At 36.5% G+C, this 13,497-nt stretch overlaps 1 protein-coding gene across 4 annotated transcripts in view; it reads left to right on the forward strand.

Moving 5' to 3' along the window:
- Positions 1 to 13,497, forward strand: part of SHOC2 (SHOC2 leucine rich repeat scaffold protein) — a 54,769-nt gene that overhangs the window by 20,195 nt on the left and 21,077 nt on the right. For all 4 annotated transcript variants that reach the window (XM_079793505.1, XM_079793504.1, XM_079793507.1 and 1 more), the window contains exons 2-3: positions 6,220 to 7,160; positions 13,268 to 13,405. In XM_079793505.1, coding sequence (XP_079649631.1) covers positions 6,458 to 7,160; positions 13,268 to 13,405 — 841 coding nt within the window. In that variant the 5' untranslated portion in view covers positions 6,220 to 6,457. The remainder of the gene's footprint in view (positions 1 to 6,219; positions 7,161 to 13,267; positions 13,406 to 13,497) is intronic.

Consider the following 13,497-nt stretch of genomic DNA (forward strand, 5'->3'; position numbering starts at 1 on the left):
CACAGTGGCTGCACCAGTCTGCATTCCCATCAACTGCATGAGGGTTCCCTTTTCTCCACATCCTCACCCACACTTATTTGTTGATTTATTGATGATAGCCATTCTGACAGTTGTGAGGTGATATCTCATTATGGTTTTTTAAAAATTATTTTTTTATTTTAAATTTTATTGGGGTGACATTAGTCTACATGAACATATAGGTTACATGTGTGGATTACTAATTTACAAAATCTGTATATAGGACCTTGTGCCCACCGTCCAAAGTCAAATATTCTCCTGTCACCTCGTATTAGGACCCCTTTCTTCCCCCACCCCTCTCCCTCTGGCCACCACCACACCACTGTTTGTGTTCACAAGTTTCAGTTTTATATTCCACATATGAGTTAAATCATATAGTCCTGTTTGACTTATTTCACTTTGCATAATGTTCTCAAGGTCCATCCATGTTGTTGTAAATGATGCTATTTCATCCTTTCTTATGGCCGTGTAGTACTCCATTGTGTACATGGACCACATCTTCTTTATCCAGTCCTCAATCGTAGGGCACTTTGGCTGTTTCCAACTCTTGGCCACCGTGAATAATGCTGCAATGAGCATAGGGGGGCATATATCTTTGCGTATAAATGATTTGGAGTTTTTTTCAGGTACATACCCAGGGGAGGGATTGCTGGGTCATGTGGTAGCTCTATTTTTAATTTTTTGAGGAATCGCCAGACTGCTTTCCATAGTGGTTGTACCAGTCTACATTCCCACCAGCATTCAATGAGGGGTCCCTTTTTTCTACAACCTCTCCAACACTTGTTGCTTGTCTTGTTGATAATGGCTACTCTAACTGGTGTAAGGTGGTATCTCATTGTAGTTTTAATTTGCATTTCCCTGATTGCCAGTGAGGTTGAACATCTTTTCATTTATCTATTGGCTCTTTGTATGTCTTCTTGGGAGACGTGTATTTTCAGGTCCTCTGCCCACTTTTTGATTGGATTGTTTATTTGTTTGTTGTTGAGTTTTATGAGTTCTTTATATATTTTGGAAATTAAACCTTTGTCGGAGCTACTGTTTGCAAATATCATCTCCCATCTGGTTGGCTGCCTGTTTGTTTTGTTGTCCATTTCTTTTGCTGTGCAGAAGCTCTTCAGTTTGATATATTCCCATTCATTTATTTTTGCCTTTAGCTCCCTTGCCTTTGGGGTCAAGTCCACAAAATGTTCTCTACCACGTAGGTCCATAAGTTTGGCACCTATATTTTTTTCTATGTGACTTATAGTCTGGGGTCTTATGTCTAAGTCTTTGATCCATTTTGAATTAATTTTTGTACATGGGGATAAAATGCAATCCAGTTTCATTCGTTTGCAGTGATGTTGAGCATCTTTTCATGTCTCTTGGCCATCTGTATGTTCTCTTTGGAAAAGTGTCTATTCAGGTCCTTTGCCCATTTTTTAATTTAATTGTGTGGTTTTTTTTTGGTGTTGAGTTGTTTGAGTTCTTTATAAATTTTGGATATTAAATCCCGTATCGGATGTGTCATTGACAAATATGTCCACCCACAGAACCATTCTTTATATATTATTCTGCAATTTAATATGTTTCTGTTTTTGGAGGTGGTTTTTACTCTTGTTTCTGAGACTTATCTGAGTTTCTGTAGGTGTAGTGATTTTTAACATGGTGAAGAGGGACTTTGCCATAGAGGCTCCATGTGCAAGCGTGTAGAAGTTTCATACTGTAAATCCTAGGAATAGAATTGATGGATCTAATGGGTAGATGTGGCATTTTCAAATTCATCAGGTTTTTACCAAATTGTTCGCCAAAATCGTTTTAACAACGATACTTTACCAGCAGAGTGTGAGTTTTTTCAGCTCCATATTCTCTAACAGTTGGTTTTATCAGACTGTTTACTTGCTAACCTGATGGCAGTAATATCTCTTTTTAAAAAAAATATATTTTATTGATTTTTTACAGAGAGGGATAGAGAGTTAGAAACATCTATGAGAGAGAAACATCGATCAGCTGCCTCTTGCACAACCCCTACCGGGGATGTGCCCGCAACCAAGGTACATGCCCTTGACTGGAATCGAACCCGGGACCTTTCAGTCCGCAGGCCGACGCTCTATCTACTGAGCCAAACCGGTTTCGGCAGTAATAATCTCTTAATAGTTGTCAAATTACTAGTGATATTGAGTAGTTTTGAAACAGTATTTATGGTCATTTAAGTATTATTCTGTGAATTGCCTGCCCATTTTTTAGTGCTGTATTTATATCGTGGAGGCCCTCTTCACTTTGCTTGTATTCTTAACTCCCCATGCATGCACCTATCCCTTAACCATTCAGCTCTTCATGTGGACATCTTCCTTACTTACCCCTTTTACACTCCAGTGTCACACACTGGTCCATCACTACCTGTGTACAGTTTTTTCACTCCATTCAGTCTCTGATTCTCCATGCTGAGCCATCCCCCAGTCAGGACACACATGCCCACCTCCCTTGGCCTCTGACACCTCTTGTGGATTGCCACCATATGTTGATGTTCACTTTGTCTTGTTTGGGTTCTGATATCCCCCAAACTGAACTGCCCCCTTGTGGGATTGTTTTTCTCCTCTCACCTGGGCTCTGAAATCCAAGATGGGGGTTGGCTTTCAGTACTCTACCCTCTTTAGTCTTCTGCTGACATTCTGCTATGGGACTTTTTGATTTTTCACTTTCTACCATCACTGGGGTGGATGCCCACCTTGCTCTGCAAAACTCAGTTGCTTTAGTTCTGACTTGACCAGGATGGGGAATGGGTGTGTTTGACACTCAAAAATGTTATTACAGTTTTATTAATGAAATAAGAAAAATACAGATACAACAGAAACAAATGATTATATATGAAGGACAAATATTATATTGCTGTTGTGAAAGTTTAACAAGAATTTGAGGTGTGAAAAGATTTACCTAGGAACTAGAAATAAAACCAATAATTAAAAAAAACTTACATAGTAATAGACATTCATGAGAGTCTCCTGGGAGGTACCTCCTGAGAGCAATGTAGGAAAGACTTTCTGGAAAAAGTGACCTCTAGAAGTCTTAAAAGATGTTTATGGGTTCATCTGGAAAGGTGGTACCTGGGAAAGGAAGAGGTATAAGGGATATATTGGGGAAAGTATACAGGCAAAGGAAGAAACAACAAGAATATAGGCATGGAGGGAGGAGACAGTACCATATGTTCAGGGAACAGAGAACTCTGATAAGGGTAGTGTATAAATGCTGTCGCCAGGGGGACTAGGGAGTGGAGGTGGAGAGGAGGAAAGGATTATCCTAGCAGAGGGAGCAAGCTGAATAAAGGTAATGCAGAAAAAGCACTTTAAGCAAACTGTGTCAAGAGTACTTAAGATAGGAATGGAGATTATATTGGTACAAATGGTAAAACTGAAAAAGATAGATTGGAGCCTGACTGGAAAAACCATGTACACACACACACACACACACACACACACACACACACACACACACGTGTAAGTATGTGTGTACGTTTAGTATGGGAGTGATTTCAAACCACTGTTTTCTTAAAAGTGTTATATAGTATATTCCACTTATCTGAAGACTTAATAATATATTATCAATTAGTTGTCATATGTGAGTGTTTTGGCTGTCTAAACTGTAGCCTTGTTTGTATAAGGTAGAGCTCACATCCTCTATATAGAAAATTTTAGCATAATCCTGTGCACTTAGACCAGTGATTTTCAACTGGTGTGCCAACAAGAATTTTTAAAACATGCAGTACCTGAATATTTTACTGACCTCTTTTCTCTTAGCTTGTCAAATTAAAAAAAAAAAAATGACAACAGCCAACACAACAATAGCTGTCCAGTCTGAATGAATCAAAATTACACCTATTTTTGGGTTAAGATTAGCAAAAAATATGTTTTCTGGTGTACTGCAGAATTTCAGTAATTAGTTTATTATGTGTGCCATGAGATGAAAAAGGTTGAAAACAGCCCTGGCTGGGTGGCTCAGTTGGTTGGAGCATCATCCATCCTGTACACCAAAAGGTTGTGGATTCGATCCCCAGTTGGGGCACATATGGGAGGCAATCAGTTGATTCATGTTTATCTCTCACATGGATGTTTTGCGCGCGCTCTCTCCCTCCTCACCCCACCTCCACCCCTCCCCCACCCCCACCCCCTGTCTCTGAAATCAATTTAAAAAATCCTTGGGTGAGGATTTAAAAAAAAAAAGATTGAAATTTGCTGGCTTAGACTATCATAGATTTTGTGGTTTGATAAAACTTTATTAACATCTTCTAATATCTTATGCTAATCAGGTAAGATGTTATAGTTTTATCTTTAATCTTTAAGCCCTAGTACCAAATAAAGATCAGTTAGTTATAAAATTAGTACTAGAGCCACAAAACAAAAATTATATTTTACATTTTGAAATCTTTAGGGAGGAGTAACTCCTTCACAAAAATATTACTCATTTTTTAGCCTTTGTGGATCCCTTTGGTCATTTTACTAGTGAACTTTTTCTTCTTTTAAGAATCATTAAGAGTCCTAACTTTTCCAGTTCCTAGAATATAGATATCATTGGAGACTGTTTCTGAAAGGTAGCCCCCAGATCTACCTGCATCAGAGTCAACTAGAGTGTTTGTTTAAGTGCAGATCCTTAATGCCCTTTTCCTAAGGTGACCAGACGTCCCGCCTTTGGCGGGACAGTCCCAATTTTTAACAATTTGTCCCGTCCTGCGGCGTTTTAAAAAAGTCCCGATTTTTGGAAAGAATGCACGACAAGCTAGGGAACGACGGGAGAACGGGAAGTGAATATACGGTTTTCGGCGGCCATGTGGCTATTTAGCCAGGATATGAGTTTTATATTATTTTTGTTAATTTTATAATGTTAAACTTTAATAATAACAAATAATTGTTGAGAACTGATTATCGAGAACTGCTTATCAAAGTTCTCATTGTTGATCAGTTGTTAGAATTTGACGATCATTGTTTGGACTTAATGAACAATGGCACTTTTTGGGATTGGCAACAACGAAAACATTTTGTAACTGTCTCTCAGACGATACACATCGTACTGCGTGCTAGTAAGCTAGTTAAACAAGTGATGTCATTACAAATCAGCTATTCAGATAATTTAGGTAAGTAATTTATGTATTTATTTCATAAATACATAAATTTTCTTGAATTTAGCAGACAGTACTCGTATTATTTATATTTTATAGTGGCGGCAAAAAGTCTAGGGCCGGCCTTGAAAGTGACACTTACGACATACGTTACGGCAAACTCATGACCTTTTAAACAACGACAGCAATCTACTAGAAAAAATTCACTCAAATGAGAAATATGCCAAAGAATAAAATAATACTATACATAATTTTTTATTTATTATATTTGTAAATTGTACTTATGTTGAAATTTTAAAAAATATATTACAATACTATTTTTGCGTTCTATGAAAATTTTTGTTTGCTCCATATAGACCAAATTTTTAATCAAGGACCCCCCCCACCTCCCCCCCCCGTCAATGGTGTCCCGCTTTACCAATGTTAAAATCTGGTCACCTTACCTTTTCCTGAACTATTTGCTGTTCTCTATACATATTTCACTTTGCTTATTTTGTTCTTTTACCAGACTGCTCTCTGTTCTATCATCATCACTTTTGAAATCATTGCTGTTACTTAGAGCTATCTGGTAATTAGTTGCAGATAGAGCAGTTTTAGTGTAGTGGTTAGGAACATAGGCTGTGGATACATACTATCTACGTTGGAATCTCATCTTTACCATTTTTCCAAGATTAAAAGCTAGTTAAAAATATTTCTGTGCCTCAGTGTGTCTGTGAATGAAATAGGGATAACAAACTTATCTCATAGGGCTGTTAAATGTATTACATTAATTAATATTTGTAAATTCCTTACAATAATGCTTGTACATGGAAAGCACTCAGACATTAGCTGCTGTTGTGACTTCTCTTTTTTCATCTCTTAACAAAGTTTTGTCCTATAGTAACTGGTATACTTATCTTACCTCTTCCTGTTCAGACTATAAATTATTTGAGGATAAGGTCTACCTTATTAATTTTCATAGTTTTTCTAATGATTTTGCATAAGTGTTTGATAAATATTTACTGTATAAAATCATAAGAAAATGCCAAAATTGTCAGTATAAATGTTTTTGAGAGCCCTTTTGCTTAGAATAAATTATAATCTAAAATATTAATATTATCTGTGTTCTATTTCAGGAATTCTAATGAATCATTGCTTGACCAGCACCATTTTACCAGTTGGAATGAGTTATCAGAAATGGGAATAGATCCAACATGTAATAGATGGCTGTTACTCCGTGTTGATTACTTCTTCAAGCCAGTACCTTTTTAGATTCCATAGGATCTTTGTCTCTTCATCTTTGAATTCCAATTACTGTTGTTGGCAAATAAAATAAAAAGAGTTCATGTAGTTTTTGCTGAAGCTTGAGTCACCATGAGTAGTAGTTTAGGAAAAGAAAAAGACTCTAAAGAGAAAGATCCCAAAGTACCATCAGCCAAGGAAAGAGAAAAAGAGGCAAAAGCCTCTGGAGGTTTTGGGAAAGAGAGCAAAGAAAAAGAACCTAAGACCAAAGGGAAAGATGCCAAAGATGGAAAGAAGGACTCCAGTGCTGCCCAACCAGGGGTGGCTTTTTCAGTTGACAATACGATCAAACGGCCAAATCCAGCACCTGGGACTAGAAAAAAATCTAGCAATGCAGAGGTAATTAAAGAGCTCAACAAATGTCGGGAAGAGAACTCAATGCGTTTGGACTTATCCAAGAGATCTATACACATATTGCCATCATCAATCAAAGAGTTGACTCAATTAACAGAACTTTATTTATATAGCAACAAATTACAGTCCCTCCCAGCAGAAGTGGGCTGTCTAGTAAATCTCATGACACTGGCTCTAAGTGAAAACTCACTTACCAGTTTGCCTGACTCTCTTGATAACTTGAAGAAGCTGCGGATGCTTGATTTACGGCATAATAAACTGCGAGAAATTCCTTCAGTGGTGTATAGGCTAGATTCTCTCACCACTCTTTACCTTCGCTTTAATCGTATAACTACTGTGGAAAAGGACATCAAAAACCTGTCAAAACTCAGCATGCTTAGCATTCGAGAGAACAAAATCAAACAACTACCTGCTGAAATTGGTAAGAGCCTTGGTTTACTATTATTGTATGTAGCAATAATTGGAGTACTTTTCCATACCAGTAAATATTTGATACTTGCCTAAAAGAATCTGGTTTCTAAATTCTATATTATTTATGGTTTACTTTAATTATTTAGGTTTAGCAATATTAATAGTACATGGTTTGAGATATTTTATAGACTCAAGAAAATTAATTTGAAAATAGATGCAATTAGGCCTTTTCCCCACAAACCTAATCTGCTTTCATTTTCATTGAAGAAAAAGTGAATTTGAAGCAGAAAAAAGATGCTTGCCTGATTTTTAAGTTGTTGCCCCTTATTTTTCAAGTATTTATATATGTAATTTTACTAGATCCATTAAGGCTACATTTTCCCATTTTCTGACTTTCCCTTCTTTACCTGAAAAATGTTTAAATTCACATCCTTTTTCTACCTAAGTTACTACAAAAGATTGGCATATCAGGGCAGTGTCTGATGAAAATTGAGGAATTTTAAAAGTACTCCCATGTTCATTAAAAACAATCCAAGAATACAGAAAAGTAGAAGAAAAGTCACATACTAAATGAAATACTGTTAGCAACTTGGTAGATTTCATTCCAGTTTTTGTATATAAAGCTAAATTTTACTGAAACAAATGTTTTTGAAAGAATGGTAGTCTAAAAATAGGAAATATACATGTGTAAACAAATCAGTAAAAAAAATTTATTGTCTTGATATTCTTAATTATGGAAAAAATTTTAGAAACATTTGGAATATAGTAAACCTTCGACTTAATTTTGGGAAATTGATAAAGGTATTGTCTTTGTGGGCCCTTTTTATAAATTTTAAAAAATTGACATAATTGGTTATGCAACTTTTAAAGGAAAGTTTTCTTTTGTATGAAAGTCCAATTTATTCTTAAAAAAATAGGTTGGATTAAATATTTTGTTGCTTTGAGCATTGGTCTTGTAGTGAGTGATAAAGGAAATTTCCTCTTCTTAGGCTCTGCAGCTTTCTAGAGACATAGTATTCTGTATTTTAAAATTTTTATCTAGTTTTGAAAAAGATGCAGTGTAAATTTTAGTTACGGTGTCACTACATTTGACTCTAACCAGATACTTAAAATCATAATTTAATTTTGGTTTAATTAAATGTACTTAGAAAAATCCATGATAGATTTTTCTGAAGCAATAGTTACAAAATGTGGCTCACTTATGAGATATTAAAGTATTCTCAGGAATTCGAATGGAAATACTCCTTTCCATGTCTTCAGATGAGGATGTAGCTGTTGAATGACTTCTGATTTTATACCAGATTCAGTCAAAATTTGACCTGTATATATGGCTCATGGTGGAATAGAAATTATAGGCTTTTGGAGAAAGAAATGGTTACTTTTTATATGGGAAAAAATGTTTTTGCCTATCTTTGCTCTTGTTGTTTTACATATGTTTTATTCTCCATTCTAAAACTTTGGCTTTAATTCATATGAAGTCTCTCTTTAAGGATTTTTTTTTCCAATAGAGAACTTATCAGATTACCTGGGAATTAAGAACACATTTTAAAAAACAACTGTTTTGATTGATTTTAAAGCAGAGAGAAAGGGAGAGAGAGAGATAGAAACATCGATGTGTGAGAGGAACATCTATGGGCTGCCTCCTGCACACCTCCTACCAGGGATCAAGCCTGAAACCTGAGCATGTGCCCTGACCAGGAATCAAACCAGTGACCTTTTGGTGCATAATATTTATTATGAGGAATTAAGACGTATAAGACTTAACTTAGATGCATGGATTTGGGGCTGTTCAGTGTTCTGTACATGTGTACTTTACATACATTATCTCATTAAATTGTATAACCCAAGGGAATAGGTATTTCTCCTCCTATTGTGCTGAAGAAGGAACTGAAAATGTAGAGAGATTAGATAATTTACTCAATATCATGCAGCTAGGAAGTTAGAATATAAACCTAGATCTTACACTACTGCCCCCTCTAGTCTAGAAAAGTGGGTCCCACTCCCATGGATTATGATTTAGTGGTCTGGCCAGTCCAGGGCATCTGTACTTTTAAAGAATAAGCTGGGTTATTCTATGTGTAGCTTCAATTGAAAGCCATTGCATTTGATTTTTCATTTTTTTTTGAAGTGGGGAGGTGTGATCAGCAGCTTAAGATGTAATTCATATACCATACAATTCACAAATTCAAAGTATATAATTCATTGTTTTTTAGCATGTTCACAGAACTGTGCAACCATCACAAACCATTTTTAGAATATTTTCATCACACCAAAAAGAAACTGTACCCTTTAGCAATCACCACTCCTATTTTCTCCCAACCCCTTAGCCCTAAGGCAAATACCGATCTACTTTCTATTTCTATAGATTTTCCTATTCTGTACATTTCATATAAATGGAATCATACAAAATATGGTCTTGATGATTGGCTTCTTTCACTTAGCATCATATTTTCCGCATTCATCCGTTATAGTGTATATTAGTTCTTCATTTCCTTTTATTGCTGAATATATTTCCATAGCATGAATATACCACATTTTATTTACCCATTCATCACTTAGGTTGAACATTTGAGTTGTTTCTACTTTCTAGATACTATGAATACAATTACTATGAACATTTTTGTACACGTTTGTGTTTGGACATTGTTTTCATTTTTCTTAACGTATGTGCCTAGAAGTGGAATTACTGACTCATATGGTAATTTTATGTTTAATATTTTGAGGAACTACTAGACTGTTTTCCTAAGTGAATGCACCATTTTACATTACCAAGAGCAATGTCTGAGGGTTCCAATTTCTCCACATTTTCAATATGCTTGTTATTTTCTTTTTTTATTATAGCCATTCCATTTATTATAAAGGAAAGACAGAAATAGACCATCTTTTACTACTTGTTAAATAAAATCAGCTCTTTTAAGAATGTTTGCAAAATAAGGCCTAGGCACAAAGATGAAGTAAAATGAAAATTTGACATTTTTAAAAGTGTTATACTCATTTCATATAATTTGCTAAAACCCATAAGAGAATTTAGAATCCAGAATTTATGCAAATTATCATTTTGTTAAACTTCCATTTATAAATAATAGATTATTATTGATACATATTGGATTTATAGTATGCATATTAATGGATTTTTATTTTCTTGTTTAATAAGTATACCACTTTCAATTATGCCATCCAGTTTGCGTTCAGCAGTATTTTTGAGGAATGTGAGGAATTAGAAGTTTTAGAAATATAGCGACATTTAGTCTAAATCATATTTGAAACTTAAACATTATTCAAGGTTGTATTATGCTACTGCCTTATAGGGAAATTATATTAAAACTAGAGGCCCGGTGCATGGATTCGTGCACTGGTGAGGCCCCTCAGCCTGGCCTGCGGGGATCAAGCCAAAACCAGCTCTTCGACTTCCCCTGAGGGGTCCCAGATTGCGAGAGGGCGCAGGCCAGGCCGAGGGACCCCACCAGTGCACAATCGGGGCTGGGAAGGGACTGCGGGAGGGCTCCAGGGCGTGTCCAGCCCATCTCGCCCAGTCCTGATCAGCTGGACCCTAGCAGCAAGCTAACCTACCAGTCGGAGCGTCTGCCCCCTGGTGGTCAGTGCGCGTCATAGCGAATGGTCGAACGGATGGTTGGACACTCAGTATATTAGGCTTTTATTCTATAGCAGTGGTTCTATAGGATCAGAATCCTATCTAATAAAACAGTAATATGCAAATTGACTGTACCTTCGCTATGCCCACAGCCAATCAGAGCGAACAAGATGGCGGTTAATTTGCATATGCTGAGGGAGGGAGGAGTAAAGAAAGCAGAAAGCATGGCAGCTGTGCGGGTGGGCAGCGGCGCAGCTGTGGAGCACAGGGCCATGGTGGCCTCTGAGGCCGTGGTGGGCAGTGTGAGCGGCGGCAACGCGGCCACAGCGGTGGCGGCGGTGGGCGGGGCGCGCAGTGGAGGCGGCAGGCGGGGCATGGCGAGCGGTGTGCGAGGGCGTGGTGGCCTTGGAGGCGGTGGTGGCTGCTGGTGGGGCGTGGTGATCATGGCCACAGAGGCAGCTGTGTCAGCGGGTGCAGAGGGTCGGGAGTGCGCAGCGAGGTGGGCTGAGTTGGGTGGGCGGGACGGGTGGGAGGTGCCCCGCCCGTTCGGCCCGTCCCGCCCGCCGCAGCGGGAGAGGTGGGGGGGCGGGAGGGAAGCCCGCCAGAAGTCTTGCAGGAAATATTCCTGCAACGGGTCCCTAGTATTTATTTAAGTATTAATGACATCTTTACTAATGCCCTGTGATTTGATACCAGGGATAAATATTTACATGGGTAAACATTGGCAAAAAACAATAAAAGGATACTGAACAGATAGTACGTGTAAGCATATGAAGAGCAGAGGTAATATATCAGAGAGTAGCCAAGAAAACACTGCATTTGGTAATGTTCATTTACTTTTCTTTTGTATAAGGCATGTCTTTTTGTGTTAAATAGATAGATGGAAACCTTCGTTATTGCTTTCTTTTGTAGATGAGTATTCCATTCTGCCTGTTATACCTCCTTTCACAATTTGCTACTTTGAAAGAGACTTCATGTACACCAAGAGAGTCAAGAAATCCTGTTTTCAGAGAGAAAACAGTATATAACCATTCCCTACTGCCCACCTCTGCCCCAACTGGTTCCTTTGAGTTTCATGTTAGATGATTTTGTAAAAAAAAATATTTATTTTTTGGCCTGGATGGAGTAGAATGAGGGCCATCAGATAGTCAGTTTGAATAATTCATCGGTTTAATTTAGGAAATTCTGGACAAGGAAGTTTTATAGAATTTTATTCTTCTAGGAAGGAAATGGTTACTTTTTGAAACCAGAAATAAACCCCATCTTTGTCTCTTACTAATATTCCTACAATTTATTGTCCTTCATTGAATTATGGCCTAGTTTAAGATTTCTCCTCTTATTAAAGTTTCCCCCTAATACATTATTCTTTATAAGGTAGGAGAATGATCTGATATGTTAAAGCATATGCTTTTTGAGGACCAAGATTATTGTCTCTCATTTAAAAAACAACTCTCACAGCATTCAGATATATGAGAAAGTAGAATAAGCAATTTTTTGTACACACTTGACTCAGTAACATTTATTGAAATAAAAATCAATTTTCTACTATACTGCAGTGTTACATTTTATAAGTCAAGTTAGATATACAATTAATATATAATAAATGCATATATAATCAGTATCTATACAAAAATGCAAAAACAGAATGAGCAATTCTTTTAAAAGTTGAAGGATCACAGAGATTTTAATTTCCAATTATGTAATTTTCTATGAACTATTGTAGATAATAAATGTTAAGTTTTCAATAAATGTGGTTTGAAGTGAATTTAATGAAACCTAGTGTTATTAGCCATTTTTCAATATTAACTCAAATTGTAACCCTTAATCCCTAAAATTTTAAAAATTTTCCCAGGACTGCCAGGGGTTATACAGTTGCTTTCATGGTCCAGGTAACATTATTTAATTATTTCATTTGAGTATTTTGTACCAGTGTTAATGACTAACTTAGTTTGGCACGAAAAATAAAACAGGAAAGGGAATTCAGAGTTGTTAATAAATAACTCCTTTTGACCAGGATTCAGTATGAAACCTTAGAGACTTAGAAATTAATTGTTGACTTAGTTTATTGTTATCAAATTGTTGGGTCTTTCATTGAACAACAAAAATCTGGAGGAGTTATTATTGGTAATGGAGGCAGGAGAAGAACAGGGAAAATAGCACTTGCGCTGAGGAAGGATTTGATAAGCTATCATTGACTTCTGGTACTGCTGATGTGACAGCACGCTACACATTCAAAGCAATGTAGACACTGCTACCCATGTTGCTAAGTTGTAGGAGCAGTTAACTGAAAGACTAAGTCATTTTCTTTTTTAGGTATGTTTGAGATACAGCATATTAGTTTCAGGTCTACAATATAATGATTTAGTGTTTGTAAGATGCCATTTTCAAATAACAGTTTTAGATTTTGTGTTTGACATTAATTCTGAAAGAGTATAATTATGATAATATAAAATGAAGTTTTCCTTTTAATATTATTTAATATATTTAATAATTCTTATTGCATTTTTATGTTGGCCAATTTACAGGTGAATTATGTAACCTCATTACGCTGGATGTAGCTCACAATCAACTTGAACATCTTCCAAAGGAGATTGGAAACTGCACACAGATAACCAACCTTGACTTGCAGCACAATGAACTGCTAGACCTCCCAGATACTATAGGTATGGTATGAGAGGTGAAAGAAGATATTGATAATTATTTATAGTTACTTGGACATTAAAATACTGTTTTTGATAATAAATATTTAAATACT

The sequence above is a fragment of the Cnephaeus nilssonii genome (assembly GCF_951640355.1).
Source record: "Cnephaeus nilssonii genome assembly, chromosome: 16".
Lineage (NCBI taxonomy): Eukaryota > Metazoa > Chordata > Mammalia > Chiroptera > Vespertilionidae > Cnephaeus > Cnephaeus nilssonii.